A 21,460-nucleotide genomic window follows, 5' to 3' on the forward strand; every position below is an offset into this window, starting at 1 on the left:
GATTTTTGCGATTACACGGATAGCCACTTAAGCATAGTTGTTTATAATTTATTTGATAATTGATTCATGCGGGTTTGTTTGATGTCATATTAATTTTATATCTGGTAGTCACAGGTGCTGGGGGCAAGTGGAGGTATCAGCTTCAGCTTTTTTTTAAAGAAAATAAAGTTTAGATTATTATTATTATTATAAAATCTTTATTATAAAGTTTATTTTTTACTTTTATGTTTGGATGAGCTCCACAAAATGATTAATTACTAATTATTTATTTAACCCTTTAACACCAAGTGTGTCGTATTTGAGTTTTTGTGAGGTTTTGAGACCTCTACCACATCAATGTGTGTGTGTTTTTCCTGAAAAACAAAAATGCCAAATGTAGCAAAAATGATACAAATGGAAACACATATATGCACATTTATAATTTTCTTTTTTAACTTGTCAGAAGTTTAAAAAAAAATCTAATTTTCTAATAATTATTTTTGGTTCAGGCTTCAAAATCAGAGACGCTGCCCATCACCGTTCCCCTGAAATAATTAAGTTTTGGGTTTTTTAATAAAATATTATAGTAGAAAATGCTCTGCTTGAACAGATGACGAACACGAGTCTATTTTATTCAGTTTTGCCTGGTAACAAAGTTACACCCTGAATGACTTGCTAACATTTTTGTCTATTAATTTTCAGTTAATCTAGCAGTAAGAGGCACTTTGACCTGGCGGTAAATAGAACAAAAAATGCAGCTGCAAATTAATTTGTAATCGAAATAAAAAAGAAAAATTCCCCTTCTTTTGTAAAAGGAAATATATCACAATAATACGGCATAATAGTCTTTTCACTCCTCTACTCTGTGAAATATTCACACAAACAGCAGCAGTTAGCATAGTGGCACCATTTTGACAAATGGCACCTTTATGCCTCCCTGGCCCTGCTTTCCTATCCATCTCTGTGTCCAGGCCCGTTGTTGGCACTTTAAGGTGAAAGAGAACATAAAGACAAGTGAGCACAAATAAGTGTAGGGGGGCCTTCCTGGAAGCTGTCCTCTCGCAATGGGAAGCTGCGACCTTGAGTCCTGCCTTCGCCCAACGCTGTCCCCTCTCATATGCACCCCCCCCCCCCCCCCCCCCTTTTTGCCTCCATCTGAGCAGGAGAGGGATTGACGGGAGGGAGGGGAGCGCGGCGACGGCAGTGGTTCGGGTCACCAAGCGCGGTTCTCATCAATTAAATGTGCGACAGTGTTTTCTGTCGGCTGAACTTATATGTCAAGGAGATGGGCAGGACCTCGTGTTTGTGCTTTTGACAAATCAGCAAATGTTTAATCTCAAGATGTGCTGGGCGCTCATAAATAATGCAGAGGCCAGGCCGGGCCCGAACTCTCTCCCAGCGTGTTGGAAAGAGTGCGGAAAAAACGGGAAAAGATCATGCATTGAGCCCCCCCCCCTCGCTTCTGATTTCTTCTCCTTCTTCCTTCCGTCACATCCACCATTACTCATCTATCATTTCCTGTACATTCGCTCTTATCTTTCTCACTCTTTTGCAATAGTTTTCTCCCTCTACTCACTTACGTTTTAATCTGGTTGCTCTGGTCTTCATAGCTGAAGCTCCGCTCCGCTCTCTGGCTCTGTTTTGAAGGAAAAGGAGACTCGGAATTATCCTAAATCAAAGGTCTGCTATCTCAAAGACACAGGGGATTGAGCTCGAGCTTTGCCTCGATTTGCCCTAAATGTAAAGAGGCCAACAGAAAAGCAGTGTAGCGGACTGTGAACCGCATCAAATCCCCCTCTGCACCACTCTCACTTCTTCCCACAGACTTTGATTGGCTCGTCCACCGACTGGGAAAGTTTCCTGATTGTTCACAGGGAAAATTAAGATTTTAAGCCTATTGAAGTTGATCTTTGCTCATTGAAAAGTCCATCTGAATGTGTCCTTTGAAAGCTCAAATTGTTGACTCGTCACGTTAGAAGACTCCAGAATAGGGTGCACAGAGGCCGCGCTGCGAGCGTACTGTACCGAGAGCACGGTGCACCTGTTGTTGTGTAGCCGGATGGGGTGTGTGTAGTGTTTGTGCAGTGTGCTGTGGAGTGTGGAAGATCGGCGCTGGCTTTGCTTTCAGTGCAGTTTATTAGGCATTTTCACATCAGGTCAGTCCTTTAAACACTGACGGTGTGAAAAGCTTTTGAAGGACTTTTAGCTCCTTACAAAACAAAAAGTTGATAAATAAATGTCTTTAAAAAAAGTCTTCTTCTCTTGCAGGCTCTTGGAAGTTTATACTTTATCCACGACTCTTTGAAAAACATCCAACAGTTTGATTTCAAAGGTGAGCCTCACCCCACCTCTCTCCATCACATGACACACATACATCATGACCACTATCCTCCCTTCATTCCCCTTTATCACATTCCTGCATATCACATGCGACCGTTTGCAGGCTATTCCTGCTTCCATCAAAAGCAGTAGGCTGTGATTGGCTTTGAGGATAATGTAAAGGGAGCGGGACAGAATGGTAATGCTTATAAATATTAGGATTTAATTCATACGATTTCGGGCCTACAGTAATGGTGTGCAGCAGGTTATTGGACAGCTACGGCCGTCTCATCAGCCTGCGGTGTCAGAGGGCCCAGGGGGCCGGTGACCACGCTAATTAAAGAGGGGATATAGATGTGGAGCCTGCCTCGCTTCCTATTAGACCCAAGTCAGCATTAGCACCAGTTACCCCAGTGAAGGACAGGGCGAAGGAAGGGGAGGGGTCACAAGAGAGAGCAGAGGCGCATTCATGTACCCATGTGCACACACATTAAGATTTGATTTAAAATCACAGCACCGGGCATCTGCAGATGTTTGTACATTAGCAGCTAATCGGGCATAATTTGTTTTAGCAGTCTCCATGTTTTTAAGAGTCAGTTTGCAATTTTAGTTTGAGCAAAGAAATGCAAATAATAAAATCTTCTGATCTCTGAGCTGGTGGCCTGTCCAGTTGGGCTGGGACTGTTTTAGCCACATGCAAACTTTCAGACAAATTTTCTGAAACTTAGCAGAAGACTTCAAGTGAAGTGTCATACATTTAGGCATTATATTTTTTCTATTAAAAGATTTTCCATTCCAGAATTCCAAACAGATTAAAATTCCCCTAACCCTGGGTGGTGTAGAAGTGGAGGAGGGTGAAGAGGAGCCTGTTATTCCCATATCCAGTGCTACGTTTTTATACTTTCACTCTCCTAAAGTTGCCTTGCGTCATAGTAAGGCCTTAACTGGGCTTAGGAGAGGGGTCATCATCATCTGCCTGAAAGAAGTCACTTTAGCTGACTTTAAGTCGCAAACTAAAGATTTTAAACAGCTGTTGTGTGCCTGTGGTGACCACGAAACCTTCTATGACCCCATACAGAGCCAAGAGTTTAAAAAAACCCTGTGAAACAGAGTATTCAGAGCAGTGTAAAGATTGAATTTCTACATAAACTGACGTTGTTATTGTAAACTTTGACCATTTTTAACATCAACATCTTTTAGTATAAGTGTACACACGGCCTATGACAGAATATAATGAAAATTCAGGGACTGCAGTGTTTTAAATCTACAGCATTTAATCCACTGCAGTGATCCAATGATATCAAAGACAGGCATTTACTCACTTTACATCTCAGTCTGTCCTCCTCGTCCGAGTGCAGGCGTTCCTCATTCTGACCAGCAGGTGGGGCAGTTGTCTGATGAAGCTGAAATAGCTTTAAGAATCAGTCTAATTAGAAGATTAAGACTCACACTTCACTCACACAGTGTTAAAAAAAGAACCTTCTGTGGTTGTAACAGTGTGTGTTTTTCTCCCCGTTCTTCTCCCTTCATCACTGTCAACCTCCCTTCCTCTTCAGCCAAGAAATTTAGAAAGGTGGTCGGGAAGGAAACCTGCTCAGAGACACTAGAAAGCACACCCACACTGGAGAAGGCGAAGTTTCCACAGGACTACTTTCCCGAGGTGGGTTTTGTAATAAACACACACGATTGGCTGACAGCCTTCTCCCGAGATGCCGGCTGACAGATGTTTTATTTACAGTGGAAGGTTATGTGTGCTCAAAATGTGTATTTCTTGATGTATTAAATCCCACTTATTGTTATGTACTGTATATACATCAATTTGTTGCATTTTTTAATGCATATCCAATACAGACCTGAATATTCATATATTTACTTTGCTTATTTCCTTTGCAGTTTTTATAGCTTTTTGTTTTTTGATTTTTTGCCCCTACTTCAGGGAAACCCAGTTGACTGATCTAAAGACAAATCAGCACAAAGAATTCAAAGAGAAAAAGTCCTTGTTGTGTTTCCCGTGTCCCGTGGAGCAGTTCCCTGCTCACGCCGCCTGTGTTCAGTTTTCTGGTTTCGATGTGTGGTGCGCCGTCAGACGGGAGCTGGGCGCCGAGCATATCTGTGCTGATATAGTAATAAAGAGCACGACCGCCCGTGTGTCATCCCCGCACTCCCCACTCATCTGTCAACCATGCTCCGACGGCCGCCTCCGCAAATATATGCAAAACAGATGGATACGGCCCCCTTCACACACTTCCCCCCAATTTCCGTCTCTTTCACACTGCAGGACCCCCCCCCCCCCCCACTCCCTCCAACCCCCTTCAACCCACCCACCTATCTGCCTACCCTTAGCCACCCTAGACACACACACATACATACATACCTAAACAACTTCAGTTTTTTTCTCTCTCCCGTTCCAGAGATGATCTAAAACCAATTACACTGATTGAGGCGCAAAGCCATTTAAAATGATTGCAGCGAAGCATTGTTCTGCATTTAACAGGACAAGCAAAGAAAACCGGCACAACAGAGCTGGCACGGCGTATGCTGAGAAGGATGATGGGAGTGATGTAGAGAGAAAAGAAGTGTGTGTGTATGCATGCGTATGTGCCGTGTAGGTAGGTGTGTGCGTGTGTCTGTGGGGGGGGTGTACAGATGAGAAAAGTTTTGCCTGGTGATTTATGCCTCTTTCCCGGCTGGGATATGAATCTGGGATGATGCTCCAGAGAGCAGCACTCCAGATAATGTTAGCCCATTTAAAAAGAGCAGATTTGTGTAGTCTATCAGGGTCGCAGAGTATTTTTTTTTCTCCCCCCTGTCCCCCCCTCCGTGCCTGCCTCCCTCCTCCGGCCCCTCCGTAGTGAGAAATTGGTTGTTATCATAGATCACAGATACTGCTCAAACCTCTTATGAAAGATGAATTAATTTCACTAATGCTTTAATGCAAAGCTCTCACGAGGGAGGCAGACTGGTGATAACCCCTGCCTCGTCCCCGCTTCCTCCGCTCGTGATTTATGCCCTCTTTTAGTAGATGAAACCGCCTAGATTTGCCATCCATCTGCAGCTTTGAGGAATCCTATTACACGGGGATCTTGGACCGGACAGGACGCCACACACAGGGAGTCCAAAACCAGTTGCTTCGGTCCTTTTTTTGGGGGGGGGGGTGATAACGATAGGTGTGTGTGGAGTAGGTCTTGTGAGAGATGTCATTAAAAGTCATCAAAAAGGACACAGGGGGCAGGTGTCTCGAATCCTCTGGGGAAGGTGTTCGAGTGACAGCACGCCGCTCAGGATGGCCGCAGAGACAGATGTGCGCTTTCCTCAGCTTGTGGCTTACCTTTACCGTCCCCCATTAATAATGTGTCACAGCTGGTGACATCATGGCGGGAGTGTGGAGTGTTTGTGTTAGTTTAAAACAAAATGCCATTCATGGCATCCCACCCATGAATCCATCTCTACATTCAGGGTTCTGTGTGAGAGGCACTGCGGCTAGTTTTCTTCCTTTCTTCCAGTCATTAAAGAAAAAAGTTAAAATGACAAAAACATAAAGCAGAAAACAACATATATAAAATTATATATATATATATATATATACAATTTAATATCATTTTTCATTTTGTATAATTTTTTGTCACTAATTAATCTACTTAACTTCTTCAATCTGATCTACGCCATTATAAAAAAAATAATAAGTAGTAAGTGTGTGAATAAATTATACAATTATATAATAGTTGATCTGTCTCTGATGCTCAGTGCTAGAGGCTTTGATTATACCCTTTTAGAGGGTGTTTATTTTAAGCTGCTTTTGCAGCCATATCATTTTAACACCTTGATGTGATATGCCTGCAGCCGACGTATAGTTTAGCTTGTCCTCAAAAACCTAAGGCATGCAATTTTGATTACTTTTTATAGAGCTGAAATTGCACAAGCATTTTTACACAAGCAGACCAAGCAGAGCCAATAGCCAGAAAAGTGGCTCAGACCTCACGGAGTTGATATCCAGCCCAACATTGTCTTTTTTTTCCTCGATAATCTTACTTATTACTCACTTAACCTAAATCACGCTCTGCTTTCAGCTCTGAAAGGCATCATAAAGTTCTGAAGTTACTCACTTTCACACTTTCTGTTCGATTCCCATTTAAGTGGCGGCCTCTCCATATGCAAAGCGTCGTTTCTTTCCGTAAATCCCGCCCTGAATTATAGCTGTGTTTGTGCGTTGGGGGGAGTGAAGCGGGGACGTTAATTGAAATGCTGAATAAGAAGGAAGTGGACAAAATTGCGGATGCTATTTCTTCCAAAAGGTCGCGGTGATGGATTTGGCGGCTTGTCCCCCCCCCCCCACCCGTTATTCCGTCAATCTCCTTGCCCCCCTCCCCCCGGTGGGATTCATGTATTTATTTGTGTGGTGCGGTAATACACGCCTCCAAAAACCATTGCATCATAAGGATTTGTCATTGCCTTATATAAATAAAGTATACGACCCAGACCTTAATGTGCCCTTGCTATTGATTGTTTTACACAACAGTAAAGAGAAGGGGGTGAAAAAAAGAGAAAGGATGAAAATAGGCGGCAGGCTGTAGATCAACATCCGTATGAGTTTGTATTTGTTGTTTGGCACCGTGAGCGTGTCCATTAAAGCGCTGACTTTTCATACCCTTTTAGTGCCCCCTGTAGCACGCTGCGATACGGGGCTGCGATTACTTTCAAGTTCTGCCCTCGCTGAAAGTTAACTTGCTTCTTTCCTTATGATTTAAACGCCACGCGTGATTCATAGATGTGATGTGTACGTTAAGGAGATGAAGTCATTTAAACTGGCATTGCCTGTAAAATGCTCTGTGGCATTTATCACCAGACAAGACACCTGTGACACAGATGCTGTTCTCTGTGACAGGCGTGATCCATGAGACTGCAAGGAGCTCATAAACGAGGGGCTAATGCCAAAATGAGAGCCAAATTGAAGCTTTTTTCACTTTTTACATTTTTTTGGGACATAGATAGCAGTGCTTTGCAATCCTGCAAATATTTGGTATCAATCCAATACCAAGTAAATACAGTGCAAGTGTTCCAGACACCGATACTTTTAACCTATAAAGGCAGCTTATATAGGGAAGAGCAGCGTGTCATGATTCATGAGAAGAATCATCACCAGTTTGCGAAATTCTGAAGACATACTAATGACCAGTAAATCACTGCGATTTGTATTTTAGTTGCAATAATTAGTTAAAAGAACAAAATGCATCTTCCTGCATTTTTTAAATTTCAGTGTTTTTACTGCTGCATGTGGCGAAAGAGAGCAACTCCCTCTGTAGTTCTGGTGCAGCTTTATCAAAGCATACACACACGTACACAACGTCTTCATGCACTGTCCTGTCATGTAAACCGGCCCTCTGCCATTGGATACCCCCCACCCTGCGCCGTATGATGGAATAAAGATAAATGTGACTGTCTACAGGGGCTCAAATCAATCAGCGTTTGTGTGTATTACTTATTACTCACAGTGCATTTCTGTCATGGGGCTTTTGTGTCACCCCCTCCGCTCTCTGTCCTGCACTCTTCTTTGCCCCGCCTTCTTTCTGAACATAACCCGACATAGTATTATTTACTGGGGGGGCTGAAGTATAAGAAAGGTCAAAAAAATCAAAGGGGACTGACCGGGAAGCAGTGGCAGGAGGATGTTTTAGGTAGTACTGTGTGTGTGTGTGTGTGTGTGTGTGTGCTGACTGTGTCACATGTGACATTTTATATCAGCATATTTTTCCATGGTCGTAGTTTTGAGTGAATCCCACACTTTCTCTTCCACCCCCACTGTTTATTTTTTTTTCTGTTCGTGCGTTCGCACAAACAGTTTGTCTGTACTCTGCCGAGCATCCACAGATGTGACCCCCACCCCACCTCTCCCCACCCCACCGTCGTAGCCACCGTTCATCACTGTCATGGGCGGAGACGCCATCGTTGACCTGTGGAAGGTCGGCCAATGTCACCGCGAGCCTCGCGACCTTTTGCGGTCGCCCTTCGACTCCCACTATCAACCTCCCCTTCAGTGGCTACAGCAGCCATATCTGATATTTAATATTTTCACATGCGACCTGTTCTGCAAACATGTCTTTAAAAAAGGGGGAAAAAAAGAACTCTTAGTAAAACTCTTAAACTTTTAGGAAAAGCATTTTTGTGTTTGTGTGTGTGTGTGGAGGAGAGAGGGAGGCGTGATGATGATGATGATGATGTCTCAGCACATGATTAAATGGGGGCCGGACAGCATCTGTGTCATCATCTCCGCTCCAATATCAGCTGTCGCAGCCAAAGCGTGATGTCATCATGTCAGCCCATAGGCCGAGCACCGTTTTCTTCTTCCGCGCTCTGATTGATTTTGTGAGATAATCACTTCACTCGGACTCCTGCTACAAAAAAATCACTCGTATTGTGTGAAATAAAGAGATGATGATTTTATTATTATTATTATTTTAAACTTTGCAGTGATGCTTTTAAAGCATGCACTCTGATAGTTGTCTATGTTCGCGCCCTCGTGCGCGTGGTGAGTGTGTTTATAAGCGAGCGATGGAGCAGGGGGTCAATCAGTCATATGTGGAGGAAATGGGGCAATCTGGGGCCGGGTGTCAAGAAAGTGATGGATTTTAATGCTGCGATTGTAGTTAATGGCTCTTTAAATTAAATCGAGATTAAACGTCTCTGGCGGCAGTCAGTGCTCGTACGGGTCCTGAGCAAGTCCACCCTCCACCCCCACCGCCACCGCCACCTCTCGCTCTTCATCTTGTCCCTACTCATCCTCTCATCCTCTTAATACTTTCTTTCCTCAACTTTACATTGACAAACATTTGCAGCATGTTAATGGATTTAACGTGCAGCAAACTAATGTGTTATTCAGAGTGCATTTTTGTGTGTGACTACATAAGCCTTATTGCTTCTGTTTGCTTCTGTTTATCTTTTTAATATAGTCATTAAGTTCAAAAATATAGGTATATTTTGAAGTGCGAGGCCAATCGGTTTTGCTACAGCATGATCATATCATATCTGTTTACATATGCTCCTCTCAAAGTCACAATTTCGGGGGACAGCAAGTTATAATTGGGTCCATACATCCTGCCAAGGCACTATGGATTAATTCAAGTATGCTAATGTAATTCAATTTGATACAGTTAATCTTATACTAATGCAGATTGAAGGATGTGAGGCGCAATCAAATACCTCTTAGGCTTTTAATTTGCATCTGAGCTTTTTAAATAAAATTAGTCAATTTGTAATTATGTGACCTGGCCCGTAATTAGTTTATTTATCACTGCAGTTAACTCCCCATTAGGGGTATCACACACAGAGAGAGAGAGAGAGGCAGGAAAAAAGAGAGAGGTTATGAGAAAGAGGCTTATTTATTCAGAATGAGAACACTCGCAACATCAATTTGTCTCTCATTTAATAACCAGCTTCATGGTGAATCATGTGCTGTTTGAAAAAGATCATGTGCTGTTTGATCATGTGCTGTTTGAGAAAGATGCAGCTGTTTGATCAGATCCCACAAGCCTGATCTGATCAAACAGCTGCACGGTGGATGTCTGCACTGCAGCTGTCACCTGGTGTCTCCCAGCATCTTTTTCCATAGAGCTACTCGCGCCGCCGTTCTCTGGTCGTTCTCACTTAAAATGATGAATCTAGATAGAAACGTATGCTTCGTGTTACTTTCTGCCGCGATGTCTTCTTCACCGTTCGACCAAAAACATCAGCTGGTTAGGATGGTCAAAATCCATTTTTCTGCTTCTTGTAAAAACTTCCTTGACCAGCTCACTCAATAAAAGCCTGTCAGGATCACTGAGTGTTCAGGCTGAGGTGAGCTAGGTTAAAACCCACCTCGAGCTGCCAGCTTCTCAAAGAGCTTTCCTAAATGTAGAAGTTTCAACATTAACTGAGTGTAAAAACAGACTGATAGCATTCCACTTTCTTTCTTTTATGGCGTTGAATGTTTCAGGTTGACTGACCAAGTCCTCCATATTCATAAGAATATTGATGTACAATAGAAGTATGAATCTTCATGTGGTTGTTTTTTTTTTGGTTAGTTTTAATAAAGCATGTTGAATCTTGTTTGCATTGAACATGCAGTGCTTTGATTTTAATTTTGTAGGCAGTGGATTCTGACTGAAGCCATTTATTCATATTTATTAGGGTTGGGGGAAAAATATAGACAGAATAGACAGAATGCAATATTGTGTCGATAAGGGAACACCAAATATCGATATTTTATTACATAAATTAAAATACTTTGTAAAATACTGAACATTCTGAAATAATGTTAGCCGAGCAAACTTACATTAAAATGACTCAAACAAAAACCATCAAATGCAGAATTCTGGGAGCCAGAATTGTGATATAACATTAATATAACATAAAAGTTATAAATCAGTTTCTAACTTTTATGCAATGTGTTTTTGAGACGGTTCATTTCTTTCTAAGTGAGCAAACTCAAAAATTCAGGATTGAATCAAATCATAATTTCCTCCACTGTAATTGCCAACTTGACCCCATTCAATCACAGACTGATCTCAGACTGACTCCACCTTTAGTCCTAATGTTTTACTGAAAATGATTGTTCAAATCTGGAAAAGGTTGCCAAGCAGGTATGAAATGGATTGACTGGTATACACAGGTGAAAGACAATGGCCATTTATTATTGGCTTAATTTAATGTTTTGGCTTGTCAAGCTCTTTTTTCCTGTTTTCTGAATTTTACTTATAACAAAGCATCATTTTTTTTATTTGAAAACTGATGATGGAAAACTTAAACACATAAAAAAAGGTATAACTATGGTAACAGTATAGTATATGGTCCCAGTTAAAATGATTCGGAGATCTGGCTAGGATGCCTCTCGGGTGAGATGTTCTGGGCATGTCTACAAGGAGGAGGAAAGATCACATCTCTCAGCTGGCCTGGGAACGCCTTTCTGTTCTCGGGTGAGCTCGAGGGGGTGGCTGGGGAGAGGGAGGTGCTCAGGCTGTTGCCCCCAGTGACCCAGCCCCGGATTATTGGAAGAGGATGGATGGATGGATGGATGGATGGATGGATGGATGTTCCTAGTGAAATGTAGTGGAGTGTTTGCTACAATACACTTACGTTCCGCCACTGTTCATCCATTAACTCGGATGTTTAAATGTGTATTTATAGAGTCATTAACAGCCCGTTTCCATACAGTAACTTAGGCAGTTTAATTGCCTTAAAAGCTCACAATTCAGGAATTTTTTAATGAAATGTGTCTGTCTGTCCAAATTGAACTGCAGAGTTTCGAGCAGTGCTGAAAAATGGAAACCAGAAATTCTGCTCCCAGATGATGGACATTGCCACTTGACTGTGAAACATTTGACTCTATAGCTTTCATTTGTCTCGTGGTAAATCCTCGCCACTGTCAATTGTCATGCTAAATTGAGTCTCTCTGTTCTGCAGTGCAAGTGGTCCAGAAAGGGATTCATCAGAACTCGATGGGCCATGGCTGACTGGTGAGTTTTATTAATAGGTCCCCACAATGACACATCCCACCTCATCACTGTTCAACCTTGAATCATTACAAGTGTATCGCTGTGATTAGAGATGAATATCTAGCCACGTCAGTCACGTCTGACTTCACCCTCGAGCTGCAGGGAGTCTTGCTCTGTGAGGTTATCATAGACAGCGCACCCAGACGGAGAGAGCGACTCACATAGCCGAGTCCTCTCCGGACAGCGTGCTGCAGAAGTAAGCAGGGATTCGATTAGACGTAATCACGTTACTCGAGCAGTTGCGTATGACAGATGACAAAAAACATTACATGCAATTGAACCTGTACGGGATGAATACCATCGCTGCTTCCAGCGTGCAGAGCTAGGGAATGGGGGGAGGAGTAGGTGGCTGAGGGGTGGAAGATGGGGATTGTAATCTAATAGAGGGATGACATGAGAACTAAAGAGCTGAAACGGTAAGCATTTAATAGGAGCGTGACGTTTGACAAGAGCGGCAAAGAGAGAGAGGCTGGTGAAGAATGGGAGATCAGATCGGACACAGTCAAAGCTACAGATGTATTCATTTGTTCAGGATGTCACTGCAGAATAAAGCCCGTGGGATAAGATCAATTCCTCTGAGTTGCCCTGCCAAGCCCCATGCTAACAAAAAAACCACCCAGATAGGATCTGCAGGGAGGTGTTCATCGCTGTCTTGTTTTTCTCTGAGAGAACAAAATGAAAGAAGGCAGATTAGAGTTTGTGGCTGTATTCTTATGCATATGTGTGCTAGAAACATCAGTGATCGCTCACAATGTGACCTTTCTCCATCAGTGCCTTTGATCTGGTCAACATCCACCTTTTCCATGATGCTTCCAACCTTGTGGCCTGGGAGAAAAGCCCATCAGAGTACTCTGGGACCAGGCAGAAGGCACTGACCTACGTTTTAGACAGGTACAGTAGATGTTGGTCACCAGCTTTTTTTTCTTTTTCTTTTTTACTTTAGTCTTAGATCAAATTCTGCAGATATCAAGGTAGATTTACTCTATTTATAACCCAACATTTCTGTTTCTGTAAAGCAGGAAGACGTATGATATCCACACATTTTTTAGATAATCTGCAAAACAAGTTCCTTCATTATACACGATGTTTACACTCTTTATCTGTAAAACTGAGACGGACTAAAAAGATTTAAGAAATGTTCTTTTTTTCCTGAACAACAGAAATTGCATATCTGCATTGAGGTAGCAGCTGATAGTCACAAATCCCATTTCTCTGTTGCATGGCAAAAACCTGTATTGATATTGTAATCAAGGCTTAGACTGAGCAAGAGAGGTGTGGAGAAGGTTTTTGGTGGGATTCAGTCTTAGACCAGTGGGATTACATCTGTCTGTGGAAATAGGGCTTCTCACTATACGGTCTGTGAACTCCCAAGTCTCCTTTATCTGTTCTTTTTTTGTCCCTCACTCTAAATCTTTCATACTTTCCAGCATTTTCTGTTATTTTACTTTAGTTTTTGGTAGTGTAATCTTACACTTACCTCTGTCGTTTTTCTACCAGCAGAGAAAATGAAGCAAGCATTTGTCAGTACACCATTTGTGAACACTGCTTTGGTCCTGAGAAATAAATATATAAAATATACTGTGACATGTAATATCATCACTGGCATTACATCAAAAGTCCTGGCTAACTGAACAGAACTGAATATCCCCCCGACACACACATCAAGAGAAAATACCCTTTCCTGCATTTCCTCAAAAGACCACACGAGACTAATCTAGAAGGAGTCATTCTCCATAGACTGCTGTGTTAACTTTAAAGTGGATAAACATGCCTAATTTTTCACTTGATTAGAACTAATACAATGTACACACTGTACGCTGTATTAAGGCTTAAAGTTATGTATTATTAGGGGCATGGCTGCTTTGAGTGACAGGTGGCATCACCTCTGCTAATCTGAGTCATTGAACTGAATATTTTAGCTGTGTTTGCAGTCTTGGTGACTTTTGGAACATTTTTTGTTTAACTGTCCTTTTTGGTGACTGAATTTATATGATTATTTTACTCATTTGGAACTGATTAGCATGTATTTATGTCTGTGTGATGCTCTAATATAAACTACCCCTTTGCTAACCTGTGCTGTTAGCATTAGGTTATAATTTAGCAATCTGCCCTGTTGTCAAAATGTAGTCACTGCAAAAAGTAAGATGGCAGCCGTCCATATCGCAGGATAATGCTAACTCACCGTGTCAAAATGAAAGTTAGCAAAGCAGTGGGTTACTCTGTCCATCTTTTAACTACAGACTATGTTGGCCAAACAGGATGTAGTACTTTTAGCTGCTGTCTGATTGCTCAGGACCTGCTGGGCAATAAGACAGAGGCACATCTGCAAACTTTCCATTTAACTGGGTTTCAGTTAAATTTAATGTCATTTTTCCTACTGCAGTTGTCTGTGACCGCCTGGCCTTTTGCTGGATGTTCATTTCTATTTCTATACTGGACATCGTATTATGTAGCAGGCACATTGCCATGTCATTTATACAGTGGTGGCTCTAACACGAGGGAGGCTACGTTAGTTTAACGGTTTTAATTATTCTAGCTGGAGTTTTCATGGTTATGGTACGGGTTTCTACCCTCTGATCTAAGTGAAGTCCGTGTCTGTACAAACAGACCATGATTTCCATTCATAGGCTACGCTAATGTAATTTATGGGACATGCATTTGCAGCACTGTGGGATGATGGAGTGCACAGTGGTAGCCCTGCTCCGTACCTGGCCATGCTAACACAGAATAAAAGGCTAATACCCACCAGGCAGCAGGTGACCTCTCATTCAGCTTGCATAAGAATGCATGACACGCCTCCCCACCTCCTCCACTTTGGATAACTACATGCATAAATATATCGGTGGCATACATTACAAACAGGCTTTCTGATGGGCCTGAATTACGAGGCACTTAATAAATTCTTCTCTGCAAGGTCATATTTTACCTTTGCTTCATTTTTGATTTGATGAAAGAATGTGCTGCCTTTAATGGACAGGGAAGTGGCAGTGTTTCAGCAGCTTTTGCAGTTTTTTATTACATCTTAACGCACCTGGATTTACCGACATAATCACGTTTCCAAAGCACCTCTGTTTCTGCTCTATTGTGTTTGATAGTGTTTCCTCTACTTTCATTGTGCTATTTCCCCCCAGTTGATTTATTTTGAAAGGGCCTCCTGTAAACACACCTAAACAGCAGCGAGAGTCTTAGCTGGGTGGCTGAAGGGATTGAATAGAAACTGTGCTGGCGTGAGTGGCAGTTTCCACGCTCCCTCCTTCTACTTCCCCTTGTGTTGGAGGATGGTAACCTTGTTGTTACTTCTGGGCCATATCATTTAAAGGTTCTTCTTTCGGCAGGGGTGGGGACGAGGGGTGAGTGGTGTGAGGCAAGGTGGTGGTGGTGATGAGGAGGTCGTTATATGTTCCAGCTCCCCTGGTATTCCTTGCTAGCGATACAGGGGTGGGATATTGATGTGGGGGGGCCATCGCGCCTCACTCACTCACTTTAGGGTGAAGCCTTCGGGCGCAGATCCGGAGCACCGGAGTGAGAAAAAGCTAGCAGTGCAGAGGGAAGGGAGGAGGAGCACAAAGGGTGCCTGGGCTCTGTAAAGGGCAGTGAATAATGGGTCGGTCCTTTCACAGAGGCTGCTAACCTTTTGGCAGCCACCAGCAAACTCCATTCTCCTCCGTCGATCTGGGAGGACAATGTGCCCGGGCCGGGCTTTGAATGAAGCGCTACCACCAACAGTGTTCCCATTCAGTGGCTGGTTGGGAACCATCTTTTTGGCTATTGTCCTAACTCTGACTCCTACCCCCAGAAGCGGAGCAGGAAAAGGAACGGGGAATATCTAAAGCCAGAGTTCCCCCTCCCTCTCTCTTCTCTCTCCTCTCTGGGCTCTAATCTCTCATTGCGGGATGGGATAAGATTGGGGAGGGTTGGAGCTGCTGAACACACCACCAGCTGAGATCCTCACAGCAGTCTACACTGGAGCCTGCACGCACGGCAGCGCTGCGGGGACAGAGCTCTGCTGCCGAGCATCAAACTTCAACCTGCACCTTATCTGGAGCTCATGCCTAATAATGCAGCTTACAGCCCATTGAGAACACATCTGATAAGCCTTTTCCTCTGTGGCCCTTTTAACTGCTAAATAGTGTTTATCTCCAAAGTGCTTCAAGGCCTCGGGGGAACAATGCTGAGAAGGAACAACGTTTAGCCAGCCAGACCTCACTATTGAGTCACATCAGAAAGAAAAAAAGGGGAAAAAAAGCACAGCTCCATAGCCTGGGCTGATGTGAGGGCCGCTTCCATGGGAGAACAGCAAAGGCTCTGCTTGAAATGTACCCTCGCTCCCTTTCCTGCCCTTTGAAAGTGCCCATGTGTGTTCCAAGCTGCATGAAGTGACCCTCGGGTACGCTTGATGTGGAAAGTTCATTGTTTCCCATTTATGTTATGGTTGAGTTGTTTGTGTGCGCACAAGCAGTTTTTTAAAGAGTAGTTTAACTGGGCATTTTCATAATGTTAAATGAACTCCCATTAGCTGCTAGATTGTACAGATATCAGCTTATTAGCATTTTCCTTCCAAAGACAGGCTGATGTAATGACAGGAACTTCTCTAGAGGGTGGAAATCTTTTCTGCTAAATGACCAATGTGAAATGATAGCATGAGATAAAACCAACAGGTTTTTTTTTCATTGCAGTTAAAAAAAAAAAAATCTCCTTTGTGTATTGGAGTTTGTTTCTGTTTCCAAGCCCCATTCAGAGTGGCTGGTCCGGTTCAGGGGAGAACAGTTTTACATTACAACTGTGAAATCCAGGCATAAAGGCTTGCTTTGTGGTGCCCTATTATTTCCACACAAATATAGTCCATTGTCAGAGTGCTGAAGTTAATTTGATCAACATTGGGGACATTTAACTGTTTTGTTCGCTGAAAAGACTTGTTTCATGCTCATTTTCGGGCCATTCAAAAGCAATGATTGGCAGAAAAATAATGTTGCCGTTAACAATTCAAAGCAATTAGTTTCCCATGGGGAGGCAGTGGGCCGCACTGGCCACCACACAGCGATGCTTTGTCATTTTATGGAGGGTCATCAGTCAACTGTCAGCGCGACTCAAAAAGCCCTCCAATCTAAATGTTTCCCTTTAGGCTTTTCCCAGAACAACGGTCTGAAAGAGCAGAGAAAGGCCGGCTAGTTTCCAGCCAATAGACATGTTGAGCTGCAAGAGGGAGGACTGGATAATTGCAGGGGGGATCCTCCTTAAAGCCAGAATGAATTTATTAAAGAGAGTGGTTGGTGTGTGTGCGTGCGTGTGTGTGTTGTCATGCTGATCATGGTTTCCAGTACAACTCCTGTGTCATAAACATGTGTAGTACAATTAATTTTTTTTCTACTGAGTCTACATGTGATCTATAATGACTTTTTCCACTGATTGTGTTTGTTTATAGACCTGAGTGTGTAGTGCCACTGTGTGACTCTGTGCTGCCTTCTCACCCTGGGAGGCCTGCAGGAGCAGAGGTTAATCTTCTCCACTGTCTCTCTGCTCACAGTGGACCTGTTTCTCTCTCTCCCATATACTCACTCACTCACTCACTATGCACTTCTAGTTTACCATAACAATAACTACCTTAACCTACACCTAACTTTACCTGTACCTTTACTCAATGTGTTATTTGTCCTTTTCAGGCTAACAGTATCCATAATGTGGAATTCCCTAACACATCGGAATTTGCTGATTTGCTGCTTATCTGTTATTTGTAGACACATGGTCATTTTAACCTGTCTTAAGCCCCCCCCCTCCTCGGCATTATGTTTTGCATTATATTCTGTAGTAGTCTTGGGTTTTCTGTAGAACAGTATAGTCACAAAGTAAAGTTTGATTAGATTTCTGATTTGGGTGAAATATTCACCAATGCAATATAAATCAAAAAGATGTGGCCTGTCTAAAAATAGACCCAAATAACTATGTAGCAATGCACAACTATAGACTGAATATGCAAGGTTTAACATCGCCATTTTGCTCGTATTTGACCATATTTGGGATGACGCGGAAAGTTATCAGCTCATTGGGTTTGCAGAGTGCATCCATGAACTTGCTTGTGCACATCACACAGCATCACAATGGGATGTTCAAACAAATTTTAAAGTAAGCTTTTGGGGTCCAGGTAGTTTTCCAGTCCGCATAAACTTTACATAAACTTTTCTTGCCCACTCCTGGCTATATCTCAGAAGTTCGCTGTCTTCTGTACTTCAGGATGTCTTGACGCTGTTGGCTTGAACAGACCTATTCCCTAACTTCTGTGTGACCGCTGAAACACCCTTTCACCCCCTTTCACCCCCTCAGCACCTTATCTTTCCTGCATGGTGTTCTTGTTGGGGTGGTAGTTACTAAGGAGATGGGCTGCTAACAAGGGAACGAGGGTAAGGCTGTCCTGAGGTGTCAAAGGTCCTGTCACGGGTCACTCTTGGCTTATTCAGAAAGACGTCACCAGCAGATTCTTCACAATGTTAACATTCTCTCAATTTCTCAACATTTACTTACAATGGATGACGGTGCTCGGCCTGGCTATTGTGTGCAAAGTTGAATCTGACTGGCCAACTTATGGTAAGTCACCTTGTCAATATAATCATGACATGGCCCCCACTTGCACCCTCATAATCTCATATTGGGTGTCCGTTATGGCTGAGTTTAGCTGTCAATCACCGTGTGTAATCTGGAGTCAGTGAAACTGAGGCTGGTGTAAAGGAGAAACAATCCAATGTAGGTAAGCTTTTCATCGGGTATCATGGTGTGTGTGTGTGCTGTTTGTGAGATTGAGCTTCTGATAGAGTCTTTCATGCAGGAATGCTTTCAGTCTTGAGAAACATGTTTTTTTGTATTTTTTTCCTGATACCATGGTTTTTGTGAGAGTTAGACGTAGAGAAAAAGTCTAGCGGTGGCTTTGTGCTGGCGGTTTAAGGAGCCTGGGAGCAGAGTCTGGGGCCATGTTGTAAATTAGCGTTTGACCCCGGCCTTTGTGTAGCCCCAAGGAAGGCCTGATGAAGGCCCCAGCCCAAACCTCAGCGAGAACGGGCCGTGTGAAGAGGCTCTTTCAGGGGTGTCACTGCGCGATGAATTGGCCAGGAGAAAGCATGTTTATAGACTGTGTAAAGGAGTGTGTCTTTGTGGGAGAATGTCACTGACACTGTTACAGTTTGTCTGAATGAACTGTGATGACGAGACTAATGGGGCCCCCCACCCAGGGTGAGGGTCAGTCAGATCCCCATCCAGCCTCCACCCCACCCCCAAAAGTCCAGGACCCCCCACCCTCAGGACCCTTTCACGCCCAGTAGCTGTAGCTAATGTTGCAATTCTTGGTCCGTCCCCACAAAGGCCAAGAAAAAAGTCAACTTTCACACCACTGAGTCACCATGAGTGCTTTAGGAAATGATCGTGTAAACAGAGTGTTACCTTCTGACCTGTGGCTGATACCTTGGAGCAGCAGACAAAACAGCCCGGCCGCGGGTATTAGACATGGCTGTTAGTGGGAGAAAGACCTCAAGCTCTGGAGAAACACACATTTCCTCCTCTCTCAGTTTAGCCACTCTTTCTGAAGGGTGACTGCCTCACTTTTAACCTCATCTTTCCTGTTCATCACTTAATCTGTTCTTTATTTATTTATCTTTTTTAACATGTCATTGCCTGATTGGTATATATCTGTTTGGATAGTGTTCGCTACTCACAAAAGCACATGCGGTAAATTCTCCATTAGGGCAAAGAATGTAGAAGTTCCCACGCCTATAAGCGCCGCATGACGTCTGTGTTCAGCCACTTTACTGCCCTCCGTTTTGGTCAACAGTATAAACTGACCACTAAGCCTGTTTGGATAGAGCTCAGTCTCTTAGCACCAGTGTGTGAGGTCATTAATGGCATCAATCCCAGTTTGGGTTTATTAAAGAGCTACTCCACACAAAGGATGTGCAACTTAAAAAACTGTGCTTAACAATCGAAGAAGAAGAAAAGAAGAAGAATGAAATCCAGGCAAATGAAAAAGTAATGCAGCCAGTGAGACTTTCATAGTGGTTTCGGGTAACTTCAGAACAGGAAATTCTAGGATTAGTCAGCTTTAAATGTTAAATATCAACTGCCTATGGGGTCAATGAAATGCCAAATAGCTAGCTTCTGGCAAAAGACTGAGCAGCACTATCAGCAATCAGTAAAAGTATTAACATTTGTGCGTGTCATGAGGAGTCTATCTAACTGTCAAAATGTGCAGAGGCCATTGGTTTAAGTCTCTGAAATTAGTGCCTTTAAACTTATTGTTCGTGCCCAATTGTAGCACAGTTACAAAAAGATAGAGAAGAGCCCGACTGATATGTTGTTGAAGGTCAATATATTGACCAATAGTCATTTGGGCATTTACAACGGTTGATAAATAAAAACTGAAAAGTAAAGAAGATCTTCTCTCACCCCAACCGGTCTCAGCAGATGGCCCCGCCCCTCCCTGAGCCTGCTTCTTCTGAGGAAAGCGGCGGGGCCAGACGGCATCACCGGCCGTCTGCTGCGCTGCTGTGCTGACCAGCTAGCAGGTGTGTTCACTTACATCTTCAACGAGTCCCTGGCGAAGTCTGTGGTCCCCACATGCTTCAAAAGATCCACCATCATCCCTGTGCCCAAGAACAGCAAACCCTCATCCCTGAACGATTACCGGCCAGTTGCACTGACCTCGGTAGTAATGAAGGTGTTTGAGAGGCTGCTGAAGAACATCATCTCCTCCTCCATCCCAGACACCACAGATCCGCTGCAGTTCGCCTACAGATCCAACAGATCCACAGAGGATGCCATCGCCCACGTCCTACACACCACTCTCAGCCACGTGGACAAGAAACAGGGTAACTATGTGCGAATGCTGTTTGTTGATTACAGTTCAGCGTTTAACACAATAGTGCCCTGCAGACTGTTCACAAAGCTCAGGGATCTGGGACTTAACAGCCGTCTGTGTGCATGGGTGTTGGACTTCCTCACTGGCAGAACTCAGGTGGTGAGGGTGGGCAGGTGCTTCTCCAACAGCATCACCATCAACACAGGAGCACCTCAGGGATGTGTCCTCTCGCCACTGCTCTACTCCCTCTACACTTCAGACTGTGTGGCCACCCATGGCTCCAACACCATTGTGAAGTTTGCTGACGACACAGTGGTGTTGGGTGCCATCTCCAACAACGATGAGGCGGCCTACATGGATGAAGTGAAGAATCTGGCATCGTGGTGCCAGGACAACCACCTCCAGCTGAACGTCAGCAAGACCAAGGAGCTGGTGGTGGACTTCAGAAGGGGTCAGCACAGAGACTACAAGCCCATCATCATCAATGGAGCTCCAGTGGAGAGGGTGCAGTCCTTCAAGTATCTTGGTGTCCACATCTCCTCAGACCTGACATGGTCTGCCCACATTCAGGTCCAGACCAAAAAGGCTAGGCAGCGCCTGTATCACCTACGACAACTGAGGAAGTTCAGGGTCTCTCCAAAGATCCTCAGGATTTTCTATACAGGCGCTGTGGAGAGCATCCTCACACAGAACATGACATCGTGGTTTGGGAACAGCTGTGTGAAGGACCAAAAAGCTCTCCAGAGAGTGATCCGTACAGCAGAACGCTGCTGCAGGATTGCTCTCCCCCCGCTTCAGGACA

At 43.6% G+C, this 21,460-nt stretch overlaps 1 protein-coding gene across 3 annotated transcripts in view; it reads left to right on the forward strand.

Moving 5' to 3' along the window:
* LOC120741726 (inositol polyphosphate-5-phosphatase A-like) overlaps positions 1 to 21,460 on the forward strand; it is a 155,224-nt gene that overhangs the window by 88,605 nt on the left and 45,159 nt on the right. For all 3 annotated transcript variants that reach the window (XM_040044753.1, XM_040044754.1, XM_040044751.1), the window contains 4 exons: positions 2,248 to 2,311; positions 3,855 to 3,958; positions 11,731 to 11,783; positions 12,594 to 12,713. In XM_040044753.1, coding sequence (XP_039900687.1) covers positions 2,248 to 2,311; positions 3,855 to 3,958; positions 11,731 to 11,783; positions 12,594 to 12,713 — 341 coding nt within the window. The remainder of the gene's footprint in view (positions 1 to 2,247; positions 2,312 to 3,854; positions 3,959 to 11,730; positions 11,784 to 12,593; positions 12,714 to 21,460) is intronic.

This window comes from Simochromis diagramma, unplaced genomic scaffold (assembly GCF_900408965.1).
Source record: "Simochromis diagramma unplaced genomic scaffold, fSimDia1.1 OVJJ01000486.1, whole genome shotgun sequence".
NCBI classification, from domain to species: domain Eukaryota; kingdom Metazoa; phylum Chordata; class Actinopteri; order Cichliformes; family Cichlidae; genus Simochromis; species Simochromis diagramma.